This window comes from Juglans regia, chromosome 11 (assembly GCF_001411555.2).
Source record: "Juglans regia cultivar Chandler chromosome 11, Walnut 2.0, whole genome shotgun sequence".
Lineage (NCBI taxonomy): Eukaryota > Viridiplantae > Streptophyta > Magnoliopsida > Fagales > Juglandaceae > Juglans > Juglans regia.
Genome location: NC_049911.1, coordinates 5,745,914 through 5,768,797, shown reverse-complemented (window position 1 = coordinate 5,768,797; position 22,884 = coordinate 5,745,914). Strand labels below are relative to the sequence as shown.

Below are 22,884 nucleotides of genomic sequence, written 5' to 3'. Positions count from 1 at the left end.
TTTGACATCATTTTATATATTTTTCAGCTGTGCCATTTTTCGTTTTAGATATTTAGGTTGTATTTAGATGTTGAGATAATTTTAAATGATTTGAATTGATCTATAAATAGTTATATTTTGTGAATCCGATTGAGATGTATTTGAATATAAATAAATTGAGATATATGTGTTTAAATGTATAAAATAGATTAATTTAGATGAGTTTAACTTTTCATAAAAAGTTAAAAAAATAATGAATCTCATTTTCATTTACAGACATGACAATGTGCTCCACATTATAGATATATATATATATATATATATATAAATGACAAATTAAGCCCAACAAAATGCACTAATCCAAACACTAATTACTTCACTAGATCTTAATCGTACCGATCGAAATCCCCACAATTTAAAAGTCATTGCTGGCCAGGCCATGCAGAAGGCTACACTAGGCCAGCAAAGATAGACTGATCTGATCATTAATTTCTATAATCAATATTCATGAAAGCGGAGGCTTTAATGTACTGTTAGCCACATCAATGACAAACCTGTACTTGACATCACCTTTGGCAAGTCTTTCCATGGCAGTATTAACGTACTCCATAGGAATAACTTCTACATCTGCTGTGATCTCGTGCTTTCCTGCAAAATCCATCGTCTCTTGGGTTTCTTTCATTCCCCCACTTGCATGCGCTACCCCCAACAATCTTTCTACCTTTTAAATCACATGCAATATGTACATTAATAGTAGTCTGATTTACTCTTAATTAGGAATAGATCAATTATATATAATAAAGGAAATTAATTATATTTTTTGTACTTTGATTTTATTATCCTCAATCACATTAATTAATTAATGTGATATATCTAAGTTGATTTCCAATTAGATTACGCCATATTAATTAATGTGACTAAGGATGACAATTTATAAAGTAGCAAATTGGCCACTTGATCAGTAATATAAATGACACTACAAGAAAATTGTTTATTTGTGGTCATTTAATTCTAGCGAAATGACTATTTACAGTCAAAATGAGTCTGTTTTGGTCACAAATAACCCTTTCGCCTCAATTAAATGGTCACAAAAACCTATTTTTCTTGTAATGTGAGGACGATCCTACATATACAAAACGAGACAAGAAAAGAAAAAGAAGAAAAAGAAAAAGAAAAGAAAGAGAAGTGGATTAAGTTACCAGTGATGATTAAAGGAATATGTGGTAGCTCAGGAGGCTGACTTGGAGCACCAAGCAATATCAGTTTTCCATTGGTCTTCAACAAATTAATCAATGGCAGGAGAGGGTGAGGGGCTGAAACAGTGTCGAGGATACCGTCCATTGTGCCCATTGCACCTTCCTGATAGAAAACAAATTAATTAAGGATATATAATTAATATAGTACACGTAATTTTATCCCCACACACACACACACACATATATATATATATATATTTGCATGAAATGTTCGATCGTGCTCTCGACTTCAATATTTGTGTGTGTTTTTAATTTAAGATCAGACTTTTCATGATATATAAACTATATAATAATCTTTATGTTGCTTTGAAATCGAAAGTCCGGTCATGAAAAATCAAAATTCAGAATTTTATTATATATTTTCAACAAAACGTTTAATAAAATCCAAAACTACATGATCACCAAAAAACACACAAAAAAAAATATATATATATATATATATAGTGAATTTAAATAGTAGAATTTTTTACTGGCATATTATATATATATATATATATATATATACTTCGCATTAGTACATAATTATATTAAGATACAAAATAATTTCCCTCATATATATTAACTACTAGTACTAGTACTACACTACACTATGTTATCATTTAGTATTGATATGTTCATATGTACGATATTATCAAATTATATGAATAAGAAGAAATCAACCTTTATAAGTTTGTAATGACAAGATTAACACACAGGCGGCCTAGCTCTAATTAACGTTGTCGAATCACCTTTAATATCATGCCTGGCCCCCTTTTTTCACTTATGCATGTTTGGACACTTGGAATATCTCTTCTGTCAATAATAACAAAATAATTTCAGTAAAAATATTTTATTGGATTTTAAGAAATGAGAGAAAAAAAAATTAGACAAAAATATTATAAAGTTAAATTAATTTTTGAATATAAATATTTTTGAATATTCTTTTTATTTTTAAGTTTGTAAAAGTTGTATTGATTTTTATATTTTAATAATAATTAGGTAATGATTAGATGAAAAAATTGAAATTTTGAAATTGAGAATGTTTTGTGATTTAAATGATGTAATTTGAGGATGAAATTACGAGAAGTTTTGAAAATTTTGAGTGTGTCAAAACAAGCACTAAATGTTTCCTAATTTCAATTTTAATTTAATTTCTTACATATTAAAGGAAAAACTCATTTTCTTATTTGTTATCTGAAACCCAAATTAAATATTGGCAATTAATTAGTACGTAATTAATTAATTAATTACTTACCTGCAATATTTGCTCTTGGTCGTCATGACTCGTGACCAAAAAGTGATCCGCACCGAGGCGGTCCAACGCTTCCTTGTGCTTGTTTGGGGAGCTGCTTATTACAGTGACCTTCATTCCCAGAGCTTTGGCAAATTTCACGGCCACATGACCCAGGCCACCCAGCCCCACCACCCCCAAATGCTGACCTAGGCATAATAATAATTATTTTAAAATTAGTTGATCAACAAAAATTAAGGATTGAGATTGACAAAATATGCAAAATAGAGAAACAATTTTGAAAAATATTGATTAATAGTAAAATTAAAAATTATTTAATTAAACTTACAAGCCGGGTTTAAATAGTTTCAAAATTCAAAATTATGATAATCTTTCTGAAAAGAAAAAAGATAAATTATTTCATGAAAATTAAATACATAATTAATCAATAATCCTACAAAAAATTTGGCCAAAATCGAAATCAAAATCACTTTCAAAACTTGAAACGGAATATTTTCAAAGATTAAAAAAATGAACGTAAATAAATGATTTGTTGCGATAAGCAACGGATATTGCCCAAATCCAAGGAAGATTAAGCTTTCTTGCCATATTTATGCAGATTCACATTCTTAAAATAGTTCAACATAATCAACGTAGAATTTGACTTGGATCCTATCAATTTGGATTTGCATCATACATACATACAAATATATATATATATATATATATATATATGTATATACACTACAAGAAAAATGAGTTTCTGTGATTAATTTATTGTAAGCAAAAGACTATTTACAATTAATTTTAGTTACAAATAGTCATTTTGCTGGAATTAACTAGGTCACAAATTTGTTTTGTAGTGATATAAATATCCAACATCTATACATCTATCTATATATATAAAGCGGCTATCAAACGGTACTAAACGGAAATTCTTGTTTTAATGGAAGAAATTCTTGTTTTAACGTCTACCAAACGGAAGTTCTTGATCCCATTCTCTCGAAGCTTCTCCCCCTCCCACTCTCTTGCTCTCTCTCAATCCTCTGTATATTTTCCCACTCTGTATATCCTCTGTGTGCTCCTTTCGTTTTTTCTAAATGAGAATTTCGATGATTCGTCCCTCTGAAGATTTCCTTTATATTTCAGTTTTATCTTTATGAGTTTGATTTTCTCTTTGGTTTGGATTCACTTCCGTAAGTCAGTCTGATGATTCTTTGATTGAATTGCTTCAAAGTCTAGTAGACATGGATATAACATTTCAAGCATTCAAGGTAAATTATGCTACCAAATTTTTCTTGGGATTTTTAAATTAATCTCTTCGAATTATAATGATCCTAATTTCTTGATGAAATTTACTCTGTTTTTTTTTTTTATTCATTTTGATATTTCCTCTTCGGTTTCTTTTCGATTTTTCGGTTGCCTCTTCGTGTTTTACATTCATTGCACCGTTCGGGAACCAAACTGAATGTTAACGATGCGACTATCTGTTGAAGTTCTTGATCGTGTTCATTTCTGTTGTTGATTCTGATTTTTTATCTCCGCGAGTAAATTTATCATTTATACACTCATTTAGTTTTCATATCTTTCTAATGTTTAAGAGCAGAGCAGGCAGGGCAATGATCATAATTTCTTGATGAAATTTATTATTTTTTTTTATTCATTTTGATATTTCCTCTTCGGTTTCTTTTCAATTTTTCGGTTGCCTCTTCATGTTTTACATTCATTGCACCGTTTGGCCATTTTGTTTTAACTATACAGACAAACTATGCAAATAAATGGTTTGCAGCTTTGCTAGTTCATTCACCATTAATTGCACCGCTTGACCCTTTGTGGGGGACACTTGCTGAATGCAATAACAATTGAACACTTCATTTTGAGACTGACTTTTCATTTGAAATTTGTGAGTCATTGTCTCAACTTAATTTGTATGGTTCCTGGTTGAATTTTGTTTTTCTGTGTCTGGCAGGATTGAAATTACTTATTTTTCATTCTTCTATAGACATGCACAAAAGCTGCAAAAAATGATGAGATGAAAGCACGCAACATATTTGGATTTGAATGGTCTGAACCCTTGGTTACATTTGCACTCTTCTGTGGAAGCTGTTCTTCTTCTCCTGCTATAAGTTTGTATTCAATTTGGGAGAAGTCCCAAGTTTTTTTTTTTTTTAATATTTTGGACCATGAGAGTATAATTCATGGGTTCACAGACTGTTCATAAGGTTGTTTTTTAATTGGAGAAGTACCCTTTAAGTATAATCAGTTTGTTTACAGATTCTGTTGATGAAATTATGCAGACAACGACGCTTTATTTATATACTCAGTGAGCTTCGTTGGATAGCTTTATTTATATACTCAGTGAGCTTCGTTGGATATCAGATAACAATAATAATTAATACCCATATATTTAAATAACATATATATACGTATTTGATACTGATTTGAATGCATGCTTATGAATATCTACACATAGCCCCACCCTATCAAGATGGTGGGTTCTTTTCAGATATGTGATAAGGTTTTTATCTGAAAGAGGACAAGAAAAATGAAATCTTAATGCACTGATTGTGCTTCCTTCCATTCATTATAGAGAAATGGAGTTTGAAGGAATAGTCTGTTGCTCTGTTATAAGTTTCCTGATCGTGATCATAGGTGATGACATCTTTTATGGATTATATATATATATATATATATATATATATATGCATGTATCAATTGCTGAAATTCGGATGTCTTATTATATCATTAGATTTTGAATAATTGAGGACAATGATGGATAACATTATTGCAAAAACTCAACAAAACTAAGTTCCATCCGTTTAAGAAGTATAGCTGTACAGGTTCAACATATGATGAAAAGTTTGTGAAAGTGCTCTTAGAAAGAGATGAGTTCACCTGCTCTTAGGTAATATTTACTCCTTTTGGCTTGTCTATTCTATTATTATGTTTATGAGTGGTTGACAAATTCTACCTGAAATTTATTTTATAAAACAAAGTTAGAAAGAGATGTTGATGAAGAACAGATAAAGTTCGCTTACAGGCGCTTGGCCAAATTTTATCATCCAGATGGTTTGTCCTTTATCATGATTTCACTTAATCGAAAGTTCCATATGCATTATATCTGGGTTTCTTTTGTCAACTAACTAGGCAAACGTGCTTTGCACATTGATACTGTCCTAGTATATATATATATATATATATATATATATTTATATACATATATATAGACACAAGAAAAGATTACCCGGGGACGATCGGAGAGTTGGTGATTCCTGCCTCATCTTTAAGGAGGATAAGGTCTGTGTAGCAAATTCCACAGTAGATTATCTTTATGGTGATGTCGTTATCGATCGCCGTTAATCCTGTACATGAAACGCAAGCAATTCACTGTAATTTGTTTGTGCACAATCTTGTTTTGAGTTTCCAAACTACTTTTAGAGAGAAGAAAGAACATCGTCATGATCCAAAATTATCAGCGTACCTACCTCCTAGAGAAGTGAAAGGGGGAGAGAATTCCAGAGGAATCTCTTGCTGCCCAGCCATACGCCTTGATCGTTGGTTGTTCTTTTTCTTCTTCTGCTGCTGATGATAATGCTTCAGACATTTTTTTTCTTCTTTTCGTAAGACAGATTCTGGAGAGAGATGGATCGAAGTGAAAATTGAGATGAATTAGAAAAAGCTTCTTGGTGGTGATCGATACTAGTCGGTGCTTTCAGTAGTCTTATCAACTCCCGAGTCAACAATGATCCAATAAATTAGTAAGGGATAATAGTTGTTTTACTGATCTTTCTCTTATCTTGAGTATATTAAGTGCTTTCAGTCTTCTCAGCTAGTTGTTCTTGAATTGTTAGAACCGATAATCCTGCACACTTTTGTGAAGTAAAGTTATTGTATTTGACATAATAGCATACAATCAATCCCCAGGCAGTTAATATTGAAATCGTATAATTTAGATTTGATACCTGTAATGACCCAAGCCCAAATTTTGAACCCAGCCCGCTTAGAAAACAAAAAAACAAAAGTACCCAAGACGACGTCATTTGAGGCTTACACCCGACAACACTCTCGTCTCGAGTCTCTTCCCCAGCCACTGCCCAACGTCTCTCCCCCTTTTCTCTCCACCTGCGCAGACTGCCAGACAACCCCACGCTTCTCTCTCTGCCCGTTTCCCTCGCTTCTCTGTGATTTCCGCTTGCCGCCGTCCATGCCTTCCGTGTCGGTTCATGCCGCGCCGCTCTCTACAGTTCCGATCACCGAAACCGTGAAGCTCCGCTGCACCGCGTGCGCCACAAAGCTCCGCGTCACCAAGCCTCTGTTTCCCTAGCCCGACACCGTCCTTCTCTTTCTCTCCTCTGCACCTTCGCTCACCGTGGAACGTCCAGCGACGCCGCTCCCGCTCTCGGTTTCCGACACCGGCAAGTTACTACATCTCCATCTCGTTCACTCTCTTGCCGTTTCTCTCTCTCTCTTTCTCTCGCTCTAACTCTCTGTCGGCGTCTCACAGTGTCTCGGTATTAGGCTGACCGCGGTGACCAACGAAGGCCATCGGAGCCTGCGTGACGCCTCCACGACGCCCATCTCCTCCGCCACTGACGAATTCGTACGAAACCGACGGTAAGTGTCTCAATCCTCGTCTCTCTGTCTCTTTCTCCCTCTCTCTCTTTGTGCATACAGTTTCGGCTCTCTTTCTCAATAACTCTCTCTCTCCTTGCTATGCCCGCCACCGCAACCAGTGGAGGCTGCAGCACCACAAGCCCAGGAACACGGCACCATTCAATTCGTGAGGTTCCATCACCGAGTCCAGTCGAACACCGCTTCAATGGTGAGGTATCCCCTTTACCCGTCTACTTGTCATTTCAACTGTGGTTAGTTTGGGGTTTGTTAATTAAAAACTAAAATAGACTATTCTTGGAGGGTGTAGTAGTGTTGAATGTGCTGTTGGTTTTTTGTTACTGTTAAGTTGAGGTATTGGAGATTGGTCGCAAGGGTATCCCAATAGTGGGAGAATGATTCTGTTGGGTCATTTGCTATGGTTGTGCTGAAATGAAACGGAAAATTTGGTATTGCATGTCTCTGGTGGTTGGAAATTTAGGTTGGATGTTTGGAGCATCGAGATTAATTGTAATTGGTTAAAGGAATGGATTCCGGCTCTTATTGAGCTATCATTTGGGTTATAGAATTTTGTTAGGTTGGTCTTGTACTAGTATGAGTTATTAATGTTTGTGATATTTTTTTGGATTGGGTCGTGATACTGGTTCTGTTCGAGTTCAAAGCTTAGATAACATATTGCAAAGGTAAGTGGTGCTCTTATGCTAGAGTGTAACGCCCCAATGGAAGGCCCAAACCACATGGCCTATACTCTAAAAAGACTAGTCAGTGATACAATTAGAGCCCTATTGGAACCTTATAAAGAGCAATAACTTCTCCTTCCTAAGCAATGTGAGATTCCATACACCACCTATCCTTATCCATATCATATGAGGTATAACAATCTACCCTCCTTAAATTCCTGACGTCCTCGTCGGGCCTGTCCATTATAAGTGGCACAGCTTAAGTCCCATATTTCTGGTTAGGATAAACTCTGATACCATTTGTAACGCCCCAATGGAATGTCTAAACTACATGACTTATACTCCAAAAGGATTAGTCAATGATACAATTGGAGCCCTATTAGAACCTTATAAAGAGCAAGAACTTCTCCTTCCCAAGTAATGTGGGATCCCATGCACCACCTACCCTTATCTATATCATATGGAGTATCACATAGACCATGCCTAAAATTGATTGAAGTTAATTTTGTGAAGAACTTGCATATTTTGTTATGAAAACAGCCTCGGTTATATGCAGTAGTCTTTGTATCTAAACATTTAAGCATGACGTTTTATCACGATTGGTGTAGACATGAACAATTTTTGTGCTTTATTTCTCTACTGCATAAAATGTGAATATGAAGTTTTTAATTTTTATACGATTATATGATATTTATCTGTTCAGTACTCTGTTATGATATGGTATTGCATAGGAAAGCCCTGAGGCATAAGATTCTGTTGTGCTTTGTTTACGGGCCCTGCCACAGGCTATAATAGTGGCCTTTGGCCCTACCACGGATAATAATAGTGGCCTTCGACCCTGCCACGGCTAATAATAATGGTCTCCGACCCTACTATGGGTCATAGTAGTGGCCTCTGTTCTGAATGCCGTCACTTTGGTGACAAAGTGATTTGAAATAAGTGCCAAAGGGTCTGAGAGACTATTGAAGGATTTTATTTAGGAAATTAGTTACTTTACTTTTGAATAGTATTTTGAGATAAGGTTGCATTATTTGAGACTTTGTGGAGTTTTTTTTTTATTTTATATGTTGGAGAAGTTCATTTACGTCTCTGTGGAGGAAAATATTTTTTTGGAATAAATGAGTTTTACATGTTACAAAGTCTCTCCCTTCATTGTTGGAGTCTATACTTGTATTGTTGGAAATCTGATGTTAAGTCGTAGGAACTCCCTTCTTGACCCTCTAGGTACGGGGCGTGACAATACCATCCAAAGGGAAAGCCCAAGAAAGAGTTGGGGTGTGGGGTTGTTCCTTTTTTTTTTTTTTGGGGGGGGGGGGGAAAATTGAATTTTTTTAGATTAGTTTTGTGACATAAGGATGCCCAATGAAGGTAATGCGGAGATGGCTACTCTAATGAAAACAATAGCTATCAGTGAGCTTTGCTGTTGAATTACTTCTTTTCTAATTTTGCACATTCAAAATGTTGTAGAGAGTTTTAATGTAGTCATGGCTACAAGCAAGTCTCGAACAAGCAGCTTCTCTCGCAACCTCACAGCCGTACCCTCGTCTAATACGCCCGGGCTCAAGTATGGTCCCAATGGCACGATCTTTATCTCATCTGGGATACCAGACCTCGACAGTAATTCTCTACATTTATCAACTTTCTCAGGATCAAAGTATTGTACACAATGATATCATTATGGCTTTAACAATTACTTGTGCAGTCTGCATCTCAGGAGTTTTTTGACTTATTGTCTTATTTATAGAGATTTTAGGCGGTGGGTTTGCTTTGGGAAGCCTAGTCATGGTGATGGAAGATGCAGAAGCACCTCATCACATGCTTTTGTTGAGGAACTTTATGTCTCAAGGACTTGTTCACAAGCAACCCCTTCTGTATGCCAGTCCATCCAAAGACCCAAAAGGATTTCTGGGCACTTTGCCTAGTCCAAGGCCATGCAAAGACGATAAAGATAAGTCTCGTGATCATGATCCTGAACAGGTGCTCTGCTTCTTCCATTTACTTCATTTGTTTATTTATATGTTTCTAATTTGGGTGACCAAAAAATCTCGATTTGTGTATTTGCTCAAATTGCAGGAGGGTTTGAGGATTGCTTGGCAATATAAGAAGTACTTTGCTGAACATCAGCAGACTTTTGATAATACTAGAGGTAAGCTTGTCAATAACAATTCTTTTTCTTTTATATTTTATTTATACTTCAAATGTGCTGCTACTGCTTATATTTAGCCGCTCCGGTATAAAAATATATCTACCTCCCGGCCAGGAAGTTTTAATTGTTGCAATCTTAGTTTGCCATCTATATTCCCCAGCATAAATAGCCTAACGAAAAACAATTTTTTTTACCTATAAAAAAAAAAAAAAATTGTTAGTGGTGGGGGCATCACAAGTGAATCAGTCCATTATGAATGAATCTTGTTGTTAATTAATACTTGGAACACGTTTACAAGTTTCTCTGTGTGTAAGATCTCATTAGCTTATTGTCATGCAGATGGTAAGCATGAGTACTGCAATGACTTTGACTTGCGGAAGCCTCTAGAAAGGCACTTTCTAACCGGTCAGCATATAGATTGTGTCAGCATTCTACATAATTCAGATCTTGTTGCTCTTCGTGACCGTTGTGCTACATTTATCACTCAATTTCCAAGGTACTGCCATATGCTCTCATTATCAGAATTCTACTTTTGAAGTTTGGCTTTCCAGATCCATCACACTAGTTTGGCTTCTTGTGCTAATTTTGATTAGAATTTGTTCTCCTCTTTGTGGGCAAAACACCCAACCCTCTCTCTCTCTGTCCCAATTGAAAATGGTAGCCCGACCAAATACCCTGAAACAAAGTCTAGTGATAGAAATTTTGGCATCTTATATGTCTATGTATCTAGACAGGAGGACTTCAATTTTAGGAGTGGGGTTGAGTACCTTGAAACGAAGTTTGTTAATAGAAATTTTCCCGGCATAAGTTTCTCTAGCTAGACAGGACATCTATATGAAAATTGTTCTTGTGCATTCTAAATTAAAGAGTGGTAATTGTTTCAGAATGCAGATACTGAAATGATTGTGACATTTGACTCCATTGGTATAAACCTCTTGTATCCTGTGATAGATAGCGGCATTCTTGATGTTATATAATAGATTGCATACGAACATTTTCTCTCCCAACAATGTTTATAGCTCCTATGACTTCAAAAATCATTTTACCTTGCTGCCAAATAAAACTTATGTTTTCTTTTATGTATTTTGGTTGTCAGGTTATGTTCATCTGTCTTTGAGCTATTTAATGATTACATTAAAGAGCCCACATTTTTTTGTTTTTAGTGGGTCGTAAATTTAGTTTCTTTGACAAAAACCCATGGCTTGACACAAAAATAGTTTTTTAAAACCCACCACTTGAGTGGCTCCAACTAATTTGCGTTGCCTTTTTAATCCTCAAGCTCAATTCTCACATGGAATTTTTACCTTTGCATGGCATCCAAGAAATGATGGCAGCATCGCCTCCGCTGGTCGTATTGCCATTCAGTCGTTTTGTGCTCCACAATGCGAATATTCCAATGTGGTAAGTATAGTTATATTTTGCTGTTAAGCTCTACTTTAAAATTCTCTTATATTTCATTTGCTTGACGTCTCTGTTGTATTGCTAAACTTGATAAACACATTTTGTTATACCCTAGAAAATCATGGTCACTTTTCAAATCTGTTCTTTTTGACTTATTTTGATTTTGAAATTTAATGCTGAGTATCAGTATATTTCTGTAACATGATGCCATTACAGGAATGGGATATGCTTTCCTTAATCAGATCTCTGAGAAGCATGATCCGGTCTTCTAATGCAGTTGCTGTTGTGACATTTCCACCTTCCCTTCTTTTGCCATCAGTCTCTAAACGATGGCAGCACATGGCAGACACTTTGCTGTCTGTCAGAGCAATCCCAGGTTGGATGGCAGCTTTCATGAATTCTTTTAAACTATTATAATTAGTTACGTGTCAAATTTTTTTGAAGAGGGTGCTTATTACAGACGAGGACAAGGAATTGGCAAACCTGCTCACTGGTTATCAAGACATGGTCGGTCTTTTGAATGTACACAAAGTAGCGCGCATTAATACACAGGTGCCACAAAGACATGTTTCTTCCAAATATTTATATAAGCGGTAGCACTACTTGCATCATATTTTTCTACTATTAATTTGATTCTCATACACACAAACCTGCAATCCTATGTTTTTTTATGTCGGGGAACCTCTCCAAGACGGGGCCCTTCGGACCCAGCCCTGCAAAGTAAACCCCGGTCCCGTGTACCGTACCCTCGGAAGTTTCCCTACACAGAATTGGTTAAATCGCTGGCTTTGTGATCTCTGAATCAAATGCATGTCTAGTTATATATATTGCAGTAGCCTATAGCATCGTCTTAGTTGTCATATATCTACTCTTATGTATAAAACCATCTATCCACGTGAATAGTAGATTTTGTTTGATGGAAAAATTACCTTTTTGTCCTTAGATTTGTTAATAGTTTGTGTTTGATGGAAAATTACCTTTTTGTCCTTGAGGTTTGTTAGTAGTTTGTGTTTGATGCAAAAGTTATCTTTTGTCCTTCAGGTTTGTGTTTGGTAAGCAAAATTACCTCTTTGTCCTTGAGGTTCTAATGTGTTTGATGGCTAAAAGTACCTCTTTGTCCTTGGTTTGTGTTTGATGGGCTACATTTTTGTCCATGAGGTTCTAAAATATTTTTTATTTGACAGGCAAAATTACCAAGGTTTTCATTTAGATGATTAGTGCTTGTTTTTTTTTTTTCATCTTTTTCTTACTGTCTTTTTTTCCTCAATTAAATTTTATTGTCTTTTGTAAATTTCATTTTTAACCTGAGATTTCTTTTGGGCACAATTTAGGTAAATTTGGTCATCCCCTTGTGCTATGACGCTCTTAGGATTAGGTTCATTTGCGATTGTTTATAGGAATAACACCATATGGTATGAGTTTTTAGAAGTAAGACCATCTAATAATTTTTCTGTCCATTAACATCTACAAAAATGTGGTCCAATCGTCAGGGTTAGCCTACTAAAGAATGTCAAACAGTAGTTCTATTCTTGTTCCTTTCTGTTTTACATTTTTATTAGTTTAGTTCAAAACATTCAACTTTTAAGATGATCTTCATATATACAAACAATGTAGACATAGGCATGAGCCTTGCAGTAAAAGAAAACTATACATGAGTTGGGAAAATCAATTTTATGAACAAAACAAATTCTATTTCTGTAAAACAAAATAACTATCTTCTTAATAGCCTAATCATGTGTAAAACAAATACATGCCCGTAGGTAACAAACACTACACTTTACAATGGTTGTATATATGCCTCTTGACTTGTTCGGAAACCATGTTTTAATTCACATATCTATCTTTGGTGTGCTATCTTTGCTACTACCAATTTAATAATTCCTTTTTATAATTGAAAAAACTCAAAACACTTTCACATAGTTCATTATCATATTAACAATTATTATTTTTCTTAATGATTCTCAGTTTTAATGATTATTTCTAATTAATATGCATTTTGAAGAGTATATTTTCCCATATAAAAACTGTAGCAACATTTTCACCTAGACATTCATGCCTTGCTCAGTCTGACCAACACATTGTGCAAGAAATTTAGTCCTCGAGCAAGGCCAGTCTGAATGACACATTGCTTGGAAATTACGCGCATTGCTAGAAAATAAACTTACTTGGGATCACCAAGCACTTCCAAACCCATCGACACATTACTTGGTAATTCCAAGTATCAGAAGAAAATAAACCTTGCTTAGTACGACCAAGCAAAACCATTCTGACTGACACATTGCTCTGTAGTTCCGAGCATCGCAAGAAAATAACCTTTGCTCAGGATCACCGAGCAAGTTTAGTTCGACCGACTCATTGGTCGGTAATACCGAGCAATGCAAGAATTTAACCTTTGCTCGCGATCACTGAGCAAGACAAGTCCAACTGACATATTGCTCGAAAATTCTGAGCATCACAAGAAAATAACTATTGCTCGGAATCCCCAAGCAAATCTAGTCTGACGGACACACTGCTCGAAAATTCCGAGCATCGTAAGAAAATAACTGTTGATCGGGATCACCGAGCAAGATCAGTCCAACTGACATTCTGCTCATTTATGCCATCCTCAATAGGGCATATGTGCATTTCAATTTTCATGTGAAATCTTAACTAGTATATATATATATATATATGTATATATAGGTATATATATACAACGCATAGCTCATCATTGATTTCTGTTGTGGTATGCTTGATCAAATCTGTTGAACTGAATAGACGATATTTGTCCATCATTGTTGCTTATGTTCTTGAACTTTCTTGTTTTTGGCCCTTCATTTTTTGTTTTCTCGTAATGGTTGATAAAAGTTAAACAACCAGCCCAATCAGAAAATTATTTTCCTGAGAAAAATACTGCATAATTTCCCGTCTGCTAGTTATCTTTTGGATATTGTTATTTACCCTTACCTTGTTGGTTCAAACTTGTTGTCAGGTCCCTGTGATTCTTGACGCAACAACATTCTCAATAAAGTTGCAAAAGCGGAGGTTTTTAGTTTTAGAGTGTCTGAATCAAGCCCCAATTGATGGTGCATCTGGGAACTCATATGGCACTTCTGCAAGTTGTTCCGCGTCTTCAAGGACTGGGACCCTTGATTTCTAGGTCCTAACATGATCTCACTGGTCCCAATCACCATTAAACATTTCTACTTAGTTACTTCGAGAATGGTTGAGACATTGCCAGAAGAAATGATGGTCTGTGCTTCCAATGTCCTTCAGGTTTCCCATATTCAACTGACCTTAAGTTATATATACTTGGTAGCAAATCACAATAGAAAGAAGTGACTTCTTCCATTTGGTTATTTAATAGGGAATAATTTTTTCTTTTCTTAAAACCAAACTAAATAATGAAATAGCTATTTCATGTTGAACAAAGCAAATATATCCTTAAAACTAGTTGTATTGTATTCTTTCATTTGCTTACAGTGTGCTCTTAATTACTTGATGACCTTTGCATAATTTATTTATTTATAGTTTTATGAACCTTTCAATTCGAGTGGCAAGGTTCTTGTATTAGCGTTTCTTTCCGCAATTCCCCTCTCTTGACAGGGATTTTAGGTTCCTAAGTCGGGATTCCATGTTTCCCAATTATTCTAAGTTGATGATAAAAATCTCTTAACTATTCAATATTTTCACTCAAACAATACTAAAAATATCTCCAACTAATAACTTCATATCGCTCAACTAATAGTGTAACATTCCGTAATTTAGTGTATTTTTAATTGAAGGATTATTTGTTATTAATTTAAAAATTGATTCTTTTGTTTTAAAAATTGTTTCCCCAGCCCCTAAAACCCATCTATATACCTTCTGTGTCTGAGCTTTGGCCCCGCAATAAAATATTTCCATGGCATGCATATCTCTGTCGGATACTACACCTCTTGGAGCTATGGATAATTTGGTTTTTGTCGAACCAAATAAAATCCATCTAACGCCAGCAATTAAGCTGGCTCATACATATGGTCTGCAAATAATTCGCGCAAAAGAGTGAATGAAAAATAAGGTTCGAACATTTCATGTGCTAAGTTACATAGGTGGCAATGAGCTTGGAACTCTTCTAACTCAGTGATCATTTTATTAGCTAGCACAAAACGAGTTGGCAATACATTACAAGCAATTTCCATAAGAGTAGCTTTACTTAATTCAGTCTTATCATTTCTTTTCAGTTTCCACATTTGTTCCCACTCTTTGATCCTAGGGCCCCCAAAACCACTGGAATTATCAGGACCCGGGACTTTATAAGCTAATTTGACAGAAAATGAACCTGAATTTCCGAATATTTTAAACTGAAACTGACAGCCCCATGTGAAATTAATGCGGATATGAAGGCATTTTCTACGGAGTAAGATGTGGGTGTTAATATTAGTCCAAGTCAATGTGGAAATAGAAAGTCTTTCACGCGGTCTAGTTAATGCTAGCATTTTCCTTTTCCTTTTTAAAAGTCTTCCCGACGTATTCATGTGTATATATATCTATATTAGAAAAATGGAGAAAATAAGAGTGAGTATTTTGTGCCTAGCTGCTATATACCAACAAAAAACAAGCTGATTAATAAGCAGGAAATCATGAATCGAGGTGTGCGGCAATGTTTTCCAGTCGGGCGGCCGTGGTCTTTGGTGAAGTGTTTGATGTGGGCGTTAGTAATTTTTGTGCAAATCCATGAGCACAAAGGTTGCTTGGAGGAAGAGAGGATTGGTCTGTTACGACTTAAGGCGTTTCTGAAATCCAATGCTACCATTCGCGACCCTCTTCCCACCTGGATTGAGGACGCAGATCAGATGAGCAGTGACTGCTGTGGTTGGGAGCGAGTCTCGTGCAACTCTGCCACTGGTCATGTCATTGGACTCTCCCTCCACGATATAAGGCAAGGCGATGCAACTTGGTTACTAAATGTGTCCCTGTTTCGGCCCTTCAAGGAGCTAACGAGTCTTGATTTGTCAGGCAATCAAATAGGTGGTTGCATAGCTATTGAAGGTTTGGTTTTTAATTTGTGTCCCTTGCTGCTGCTTTAACTTCCACACTAGAACATGACCCCCCACCCCACCACCTTGCTCTCTCAACAAATTAAACCAAAAAAAAAAAAAAATGGAGGGTTGTGTCCGTACGTAATTAGTAGTAGAGATCATGAGTCAATTTACACCCATGCTTTAAATTAACAAATCGGTTTAAATTGATTCATCCCTCGCAAGCTAGGATTTAGTTGGCAGCCTGCTCTATTCCGCTCGTTTACAGTTATATCACATCCTTTTTTTCTGTAACATGCAGCATGATAGTTTGTTTAATTTTGGCTAACGAAGTAGTAGTTAATTTCCTTATTCTTTCTCATGTCTCTTTTTTATAAATGAAGAGTTTGGTGGAATGGAATAAACCACACACACACACACACATATATATAGAAAGCGGAAATCTTATCAAAATTATATATATTATACACACACACACACACACACACCATCATTAGAATTTATTTTGATTTTCACTTTCTTGTTATCCTTTTAGTCGTTACATTGTGATAGAGCATGCATGCTTTCATGAGTTATGCTAATACTGACATTAATTAGTCAGTCTAGCTTTTGCTTTTAGTATGCACATGTTTGAATCAAAATATGTGCTGGATCATGATCTTGATCCCCCGGTACTATGAAATGTGTTCGTTCACTATGTGATGTAGAAATGGCTAAGTTAGGCTGTTAAGATATAAAATAAAGAAAAATTCTAGGTATAAGCCTCACACCTTGTACACCCACTTAAAAACATATTATTTTACTCTTTTACCCACGTAATGAAAATGATTCCTGACATATTTGTAAGTAAAATATGATATAAAGGTAAAATGACATATTTTTAAGTGGGTGTGGAAGGTGTGAAGCTTATGGGTAGCATGGCTCTAAAATAAAATCTACCATCAGGTTAGGTTTTTGGGATGAGTAATGCTAGAGAGAAGTCACTATAGCAGTGCACACTTTGCATTCACTACGTGGCTGCTTCAAGTTGATTTTTCCCAACACTCACTTGGGGAGATGTGTGGTCTAGATCATGCCACATAATGTGTGCAAAATGGATGCTCCCAATAGTGACTTATATTTATATTTATTCTTTTAGGATAAGTGGTGATTTCATATAGTATCGAGCAGAGGTTTCGAGTTTGAATCATGACTCTACATGACTTTAGCCCATTTAATTAAATATTCCACGTGTTGGGCCCACTTATTGAGGGGGAGTCTGGGCTACACATGAGATGAAGTGTTAAGATATAATACAAAATCTATATTTTTCTATTAGCTTAAACTTTTGGGATAAGTTGTGATTTCACATAGTATCACTTGGAGGTCTTATCTTGCGAAATAATTCGTGCTTTGGAAGATTACCAATCCACGATAATAACTCCACTATCCAATTAAGGCTTAAATAAATTATTGCAAGTTAGTGAGAGGAAATTTAATTTGTAGAGTTTCTCTTTTAATATCAATCTTTATTTTTTACCTTTCTAATTTTTTTTTTTACACTTTCTATTTTCACATCCCTTGATAGATTTGGCAAATTTAAGTAGGCTGGAGATTTTAGATATGAGTGGAAATCGCATCACTGGGAGTATTTCTCCATATATTGGGGCACTATCTTTGGCGAAGGCTATATCGTTATCTGACAATGATTTCAATGGAGATTTCCCAACTCAAGGTACGTGAGTATGAAAAACAAATTAATCACCCATCTTCAATTAATTCATTAGGATCGAATGCGTAAACAAGTGAAAGCTAGCTAACATGATTTAGCTATTCTAATTGGTTCCCACTAGAAAACATAGCAATTAATTAATCATTCACTTCTTTTCCGCTATATAATACACACACACACACACACACAATTTGATTTGTTAAAAAAACTGAGGGAACTGGCCATGCATGCAGTTTATGCCTCCTACTAATTCTATTTGTTATGATAGATTTGTGCAGATTGAAGAAACTTGAGGAGTTGGATATTTCTGGCAATGACTTTGAAGGGATCCTTCCTCGATGCATAAACAATATGTCATCACTAAGAGTGTTGGATATATCTGGTAACCGTTTCATTGGAAACTTATCTTCATCTCTGGTAGCCAGCTTGAGTCCCACATCTATTGAGTATATTGATCTTAGTTATAATCTTTTTGAGGGTCTGTTCTCATTCAGCTTATTCGCTAATCATTCCAAGCTTAAGGTGGTTCGATTTTTGAATGTCAACAACAAACTTGAGATTGAAACTGAAAATCCAGTGGGTTGGACCCCATTATTTCAGTTAAAGGCCCTTTTATTGCGGAATTGTAATCTGAACAAGCTAACTGGAAATATCCCCAAGTTTCTCTTTGATCAGCACGCATTGGAAGTGGTTGATTTATCTCACAATAAGTTGAATGGAAGCTTCCCCTTTTGGTTGCCAGAAAACAATACAGGGCTACGACAACTAAATCTTCGAAATAACTCTTTTGAGGGTCGATTTTATTTACAACCAGAGCACCACATTAATGTTTCTTGGATGGATGTCTCAGGCAATCACTTAAATGGACGACTTCAAGAAAATATTGGAATCATAATGCCATATTTGAAAACTTTGAATCTTTCCCGAAATCATTTTGAAGGCGATCTTCCATCTTCAATTGGTGACATGAGTTATTTGAGGAGATTGGATTTGTCCTTCAATAGATTCTCAGGAGAGGTGCCAAAGGAATTGGTTTCCAAATGTACCTCCTTGTCTAATTTGAATTTACGCAATAATAGCTTTCAAGGTGAAATCTTCTCCGAGCATTTCAACTTGCCATCCTTGATTACTCTTCAATTGAACAGCAATCAGTTCACAGGTACTCTATCTAGAGTATTATCAGTTACCTTTGGCATGACTTTGTTTGATATTGGGAACAACAACATGTCAGGTACAATTCCCAAGTTGATGGGAAGATTAACATCGTTTCCGCTAGCTGTCATCAGGATGAGTAATAACTTTTTCGAGGGTCTCGTTCCTTGTGGATTACGTTCAACATCTTTAATAGATCTTTCTCATAACTCACTTTCGGGACCTTTACCTCCTTGCTTGGAAATACAGACTAATGTACTTTTGCAAGGGAACAAGCTTACAGGATCTATACCGAAAGCTCTTTTCAACTCATCATCTCTTGTGACATTGGACATTAGAGAAAACGACCTTTCCGGCACCCTTCCTGTTGAAATCAGTACACTTTCTAACTTAAGAATACTTTTGTTGCGAGGAAACAATTTTAGTGGTATGATTCCAAACCAAATATGTTTGCTAAAGAAAATAGGCATATTGGATCTTTCAAGGAACTCCTTTTCTGGGACAATACCGCATTGTTTTCACAATATTACCTTTGGGAAGATAAATCCTACTGATCTTGCATTTTCAGAAACTTCTGTTACTCCTGTGTTATTCCCCATGGAACCCGAAACTCCAACATATGAAAGTCTTCTAGAGAAATATCTTCCAGAGGCGGATACAGATTTTTTATCATATGATAGGAAAGATATTGAGGTTGAGTTTGTAACGAAGTATAGGTCTAGCTCCTACAAGGGTGGCATCCTTGATTACATGGCTGGATTAGATTTGTCATGCAACAAACTAACAGGTGGAATCCCAGTGGAACTAGGACAACTATCTTCAATTCGTTCACTAAACTTGTCTTACAATCAATTGACAGGTTCGATTCCGGAGGAATTTTCGAGTTTGGCTTCGATAGAAAGCTTGGACCTTTCTCACAATAGTTTGAGTGGAGAAATTCCCTCGACATTAGTTGATTTGAATTTTTTGGGAATATTCAGTGTTGCATTCAATAATTTATCTGGTAAGGTTCCTGATATGAAATATCAATTTGGGACTTTTGAGAAGAGTAGCTACGAAGGAAATCCATTTCTTTGTGGACCACCGTTGGAGAATGGTTGCACCACAGCAAAACCAAAAGAGCCTTCAAAAGAAAGTGAGAGAAAATGGTATGAAGTAGATCATGTAGTCTTTTTTGCAAGCTTCTCAGTATCTTACCTTATTTTCTTTTTGTTGGTAGTTAGTATCCTTTATATTAATCCTTACTGGAGGCAGAGGTGCTTCAATTTGATTGAGGATCTCATGTACTGGAGTTATTTTACAATTTTGATACCCCTAAAAAGGTTGGCAAATCGACGATGTCGACATTAGATATCTCCTGGTTACATGGACATCTTTAAAGGCAGTGATGATAGCCAATTGTGTACTTGCATATGTATTTGATTATCAATAATGGTTGTTGCGCTCTAATATTATGAATCAAGGAACTCAATTCCCCTCTTTCTATAGAAGACTGGTTTTTAATTGAATTTGATTTCCTATGCTTGTCTTGTATTGAAGTATAATTATTGAAGATATTAATCAAATGGAGGTACGTATTGCTATTTTTATTAGTGAGGACTATTTGTATAAAAATATATTTGCAAGTGCACAGAATCGTAACAAGTAGTAAAGTGTTTTAAAGAAAACGGTTATCGAACCCACAAGTAATAATTATGCTATCGAGTATTGAAATTGACTAAATTAATTACTATTTGAACAACCAAAATTTGAAGAATGGTTTATCTAAATTAAATAGAGGAAAAGAACATTAAAATTAAAATTTTAAAAATAATAAAAATAGATCTAGAGCATTTGACTTCACCTAGCAAATCCCACATAATTTATTATTCCTTGTTATAGAATCCCAATTATCTCAAGTTAATGATAAAAGTTCCTTAATTATTCAATATTTTCTCTCGAACAATACCAAAAATATCTCAAAGTAATAACTCCATATCTCTATGTGAATTTAACTAATTAGAGACTCATTAAGTTTTTTAGATTTTTCTTGAAAATCACACTAGTCTTGGTAAGATATCTTTGTTTTCGCTCTACTAATGATGTTTAATCCTAGAGCTTTAATCATAAATCACCTCTCGGTCTCATTGAAATCCAAAAGATTAAAAAATAGTTAGCTGGAAAATTTTAAACATTAAGAACAAGAAATAAACACTCAATCATGAAAATATTGAAAATAAAATAACTTGGAATATAAACTATGTGTTTAATGCTAGACTACATCAAAACTCTAGAAAATAGAATTAGTTCATAATGTAATTGAAAAGAAAAAGAATAAAACTGGTATTTTTCGTTGAAGTCGGTTGATGAAGCATGCGACTCTCGTCTTTGCCCTCTAGTTCCGCCTTATTGAAAGAACACTTATAGAATAAATTCTGGAACTCTAAACTCAGACTCAGCCTCTAAAACATAAAAAATTCTCGATTCCGATTCAGAACTCTCTCTATTCATCTCATAAGTCGAGATTAAATAGATGTTGAAACTCATATTTGGAAACAAGATAACTGCGGCTACAATCTAGCCTAAAGATCTGGAAAATAGTTTCTAAAGATAAATGTTAACATAAAAAGAATTATCCCAAGAATAACTGGATTATCTAAAATAGAAGATTCAGTGATATGTGGCTTGAATTGTGGAGCTCGAAAGGATTTTGTCGCCAATAGATTGATTGCGGAACTCGGATTTGGTGGTCAGCAGCAGATTGATCCCAGCTAGGATGAATGATCTCACTGAGTAAATACTGTGTGCGCTGAATATAATTGGCGTAGAGGTCACAAATGAATGGGCATGGAGGTCACAAAGACCACACGGCCTCTCCTCACCTACCGAGTGAAAAGACTCCCAACCGGGATGAATGACTCCTCTTGCATTTTCTAGTTTTTGCCTACGATGTTTTTTAGGTTGGTCTTTTAAGTTGGTCGTTTAAACTAGTCGCCCAATCTAACCACCTAGAGCCTTGTTGCCAAGTCTTCACGCCTTCTAGTTGCGACTTCTGGTCGCGAGTCTCCTCTCCTACCGAGAGGTAAGTCTTCTCGCATTTGGATGAGAAAAATCTCTTTGCTGCCCACAGGACAAGGTTCCTCGCCCAAATCTCACTGGCTCTCTTCATATCTCACTGCCTCTCATCGGTCTGGATCTGTAGTCTATTCTTTTGTACCAAAATTCTCTCATTTTGCACTAAATTTTCTCATTCTTTCAAATCCAAGAAAATAAATAAAAATATGTAGAAATAAAATAAAATCAATAGTCTTGAAGGGAAAATGACACTTTTTATAAATAAAAGAGTGATAAAAATCACACTTATCAAGGACAATCAGCTTTCAATTTCGTTTTTTCAAAAAAATGTAAGTGGTTAATTCGTACAGATGTTTTTATGACTTCTTATCAGTAAGAGGATCATGACTACAAATATTTTAAATTGTATTTTTAAAAAGCGCTAGGCAAGTAGTGTCCTCATTAGCTAGCATGCACATCAGAAGAAAATAACTACCATAAGTTTCATTAATAATCACTGTACAACAATCTCCAATTGTGGCTGAAGTTTTGTACATTATAACCGAAGTTTCAAATTGATATTTGGATGTATATTGTCGCTGAAGTTTCAAACTGAGATACAAAACACCTAAATAATTGGTAGTTGAGTGGCAAAATTACAAAAATGTTTTCCAAATAGGGATTATAAGCGCAATTCTGATACCT

At 35.3% G+C, this 22,884-nt stretch overlaps 2 protein-coding genes and 1 pseudogene across 8 annotated transcripts; 2 read left to right on the top strand and 1 right to left on the bottom strand.

The window, feature by feature from the left end:
- Positions 1-330: 330 nt before the first annotated feature.
- LOC108983987 lies at positions 331-6,079 on the bottom strand (annotated as a pseudogene).
- On the top strand, positions 5,330-14,734 carry LOC108983989 (elongator complex protein 4). Of its 5 annotated transcripts, XM_035695760.1 has the most exons (12): positions 6,103-6,203; positions 6,441-6,860; positions 6,950-7,059; positions 7,179-7,272; positions 9,204-9,353; positions 9,481-9,713; positions 9,810-9,882; positions 10,222-10,378; positions 11,205-11,283; positions 11,500-11,659; positions 11,744-11,835; positions 14,255-14,734. In XM_035695760.1, the coding sequence occupies exons 5-12, from the start codon at positions 9,221-9,223 to the stop codon at positions 14,420-14,422; spliced, it is 1,095 nt and encodes a 364-aa protein (XP_035551653.1). In that variant the 5' UTR covers positions 6,103-6,203; positions 6,441-6,860; positions 6,950-7,059; positions 7,179-7,272; positions 9,204-9,220; the 3' UTR covers positions 14,423-14,734. The 5 variants fall into 5 exon arrangements, with proteins under 5 accessions (XP_035551654.1, XP_035551653.1, XP_018811337.1 ...); XM_018955792.2 differs by lacking the exon at positions 6,103-6,203 and having other exon boundaries at positions 6,488-6,860; positions 7,179-7,267; XM_018955790.2 differs by lacking the exon at positions 6,103-6,203 and having other exon boundaries at positions 6,488-6,864.
- A 1,085-nt stretch (positions 14,735-15,819) lies between these two features.
- LOC108983983 (receptor-like protein 15) lies at positions 15,820-20,654 on the top strand. Of its 3 annotated transcripts, XM_035682741.1 has the most exons (4): positions 15,831-15,894; positions 16,008-16,293; positions 17,851-17,997; positions 18,263-20,631. In XM_035682741.1, exons 2-4 carry the CDS (start codon positions 16,098-16,100, stop codon positions 20,494-20,496), a joined length of 2,577 nt encoding a protein of 858 aa, XP_035538634.1. In that variant the 5' UTR covers positions 15,831-15,894; positions 16,008-16,097; the 3' UTR covers positions 20,497-20,631. The 3 variants fall into 3 exon arrangements, with proteins under 3 accessions (XP_018811328.1, XP_018811329.1, XP_035538634.1); XM_018955783.2 differs by having other exon boundaries at positions 15,820-16,293; positions 18,263-20,654; XM_018955784.2 differs by lacking the exon at positions 17,851-17,997 and having other exon boundaries at positions 15,820-16,293.
- Positions 20,655-22,884: the final 2,230 nt, after the last annotated feature.

Bases quoted from the DNA above. Each gene is read 5' to 3' on its own strand.
- LOC108983989 (XM_035695761.1), top strand. From the start codon at position 9,221: ATGGCTACAAGCAAGTCTCGAACAAGCAGCTTCTCTCGCAACCTCACA. The intron at 11,660-11,743 runs GTTGGATGGCAG...TGCTTATTACAG, and splicing joins GTCTGTCAGAGCAATCCCAG to ACGAGGACAAGGAATTGGCA. The intron at 11,836-14,254 runs GTGCCACAAAGA...ACTTGTTGTCAG, and splicing joins TAGCGCGCATTAATACACAG to GTCCCTGTGATTCTTGACGC.
- LOC108983983 (XM_018955783.2), top strand. From the start codon at position 15,885: ATGAATCGAGGTGTGCGGCAATGTTTTCCAGTCGGGCGGCCGTGGTCT. The intron at 16,294-17,850 runs GTTTGGTTTTTA...ATCCCTTGATAG, and splicing joins TGGTTGCATAGCTATTGAAG to ATTTGGCAAATTTAAGTAGG. The intron at 17,998-18,262 runs GTACGTGAGTAT...TTGTTATGATAG, and splicing joins TGGAGATTTCCCAACTCAAG to ATTTGTGCAGATTGAAGAAA.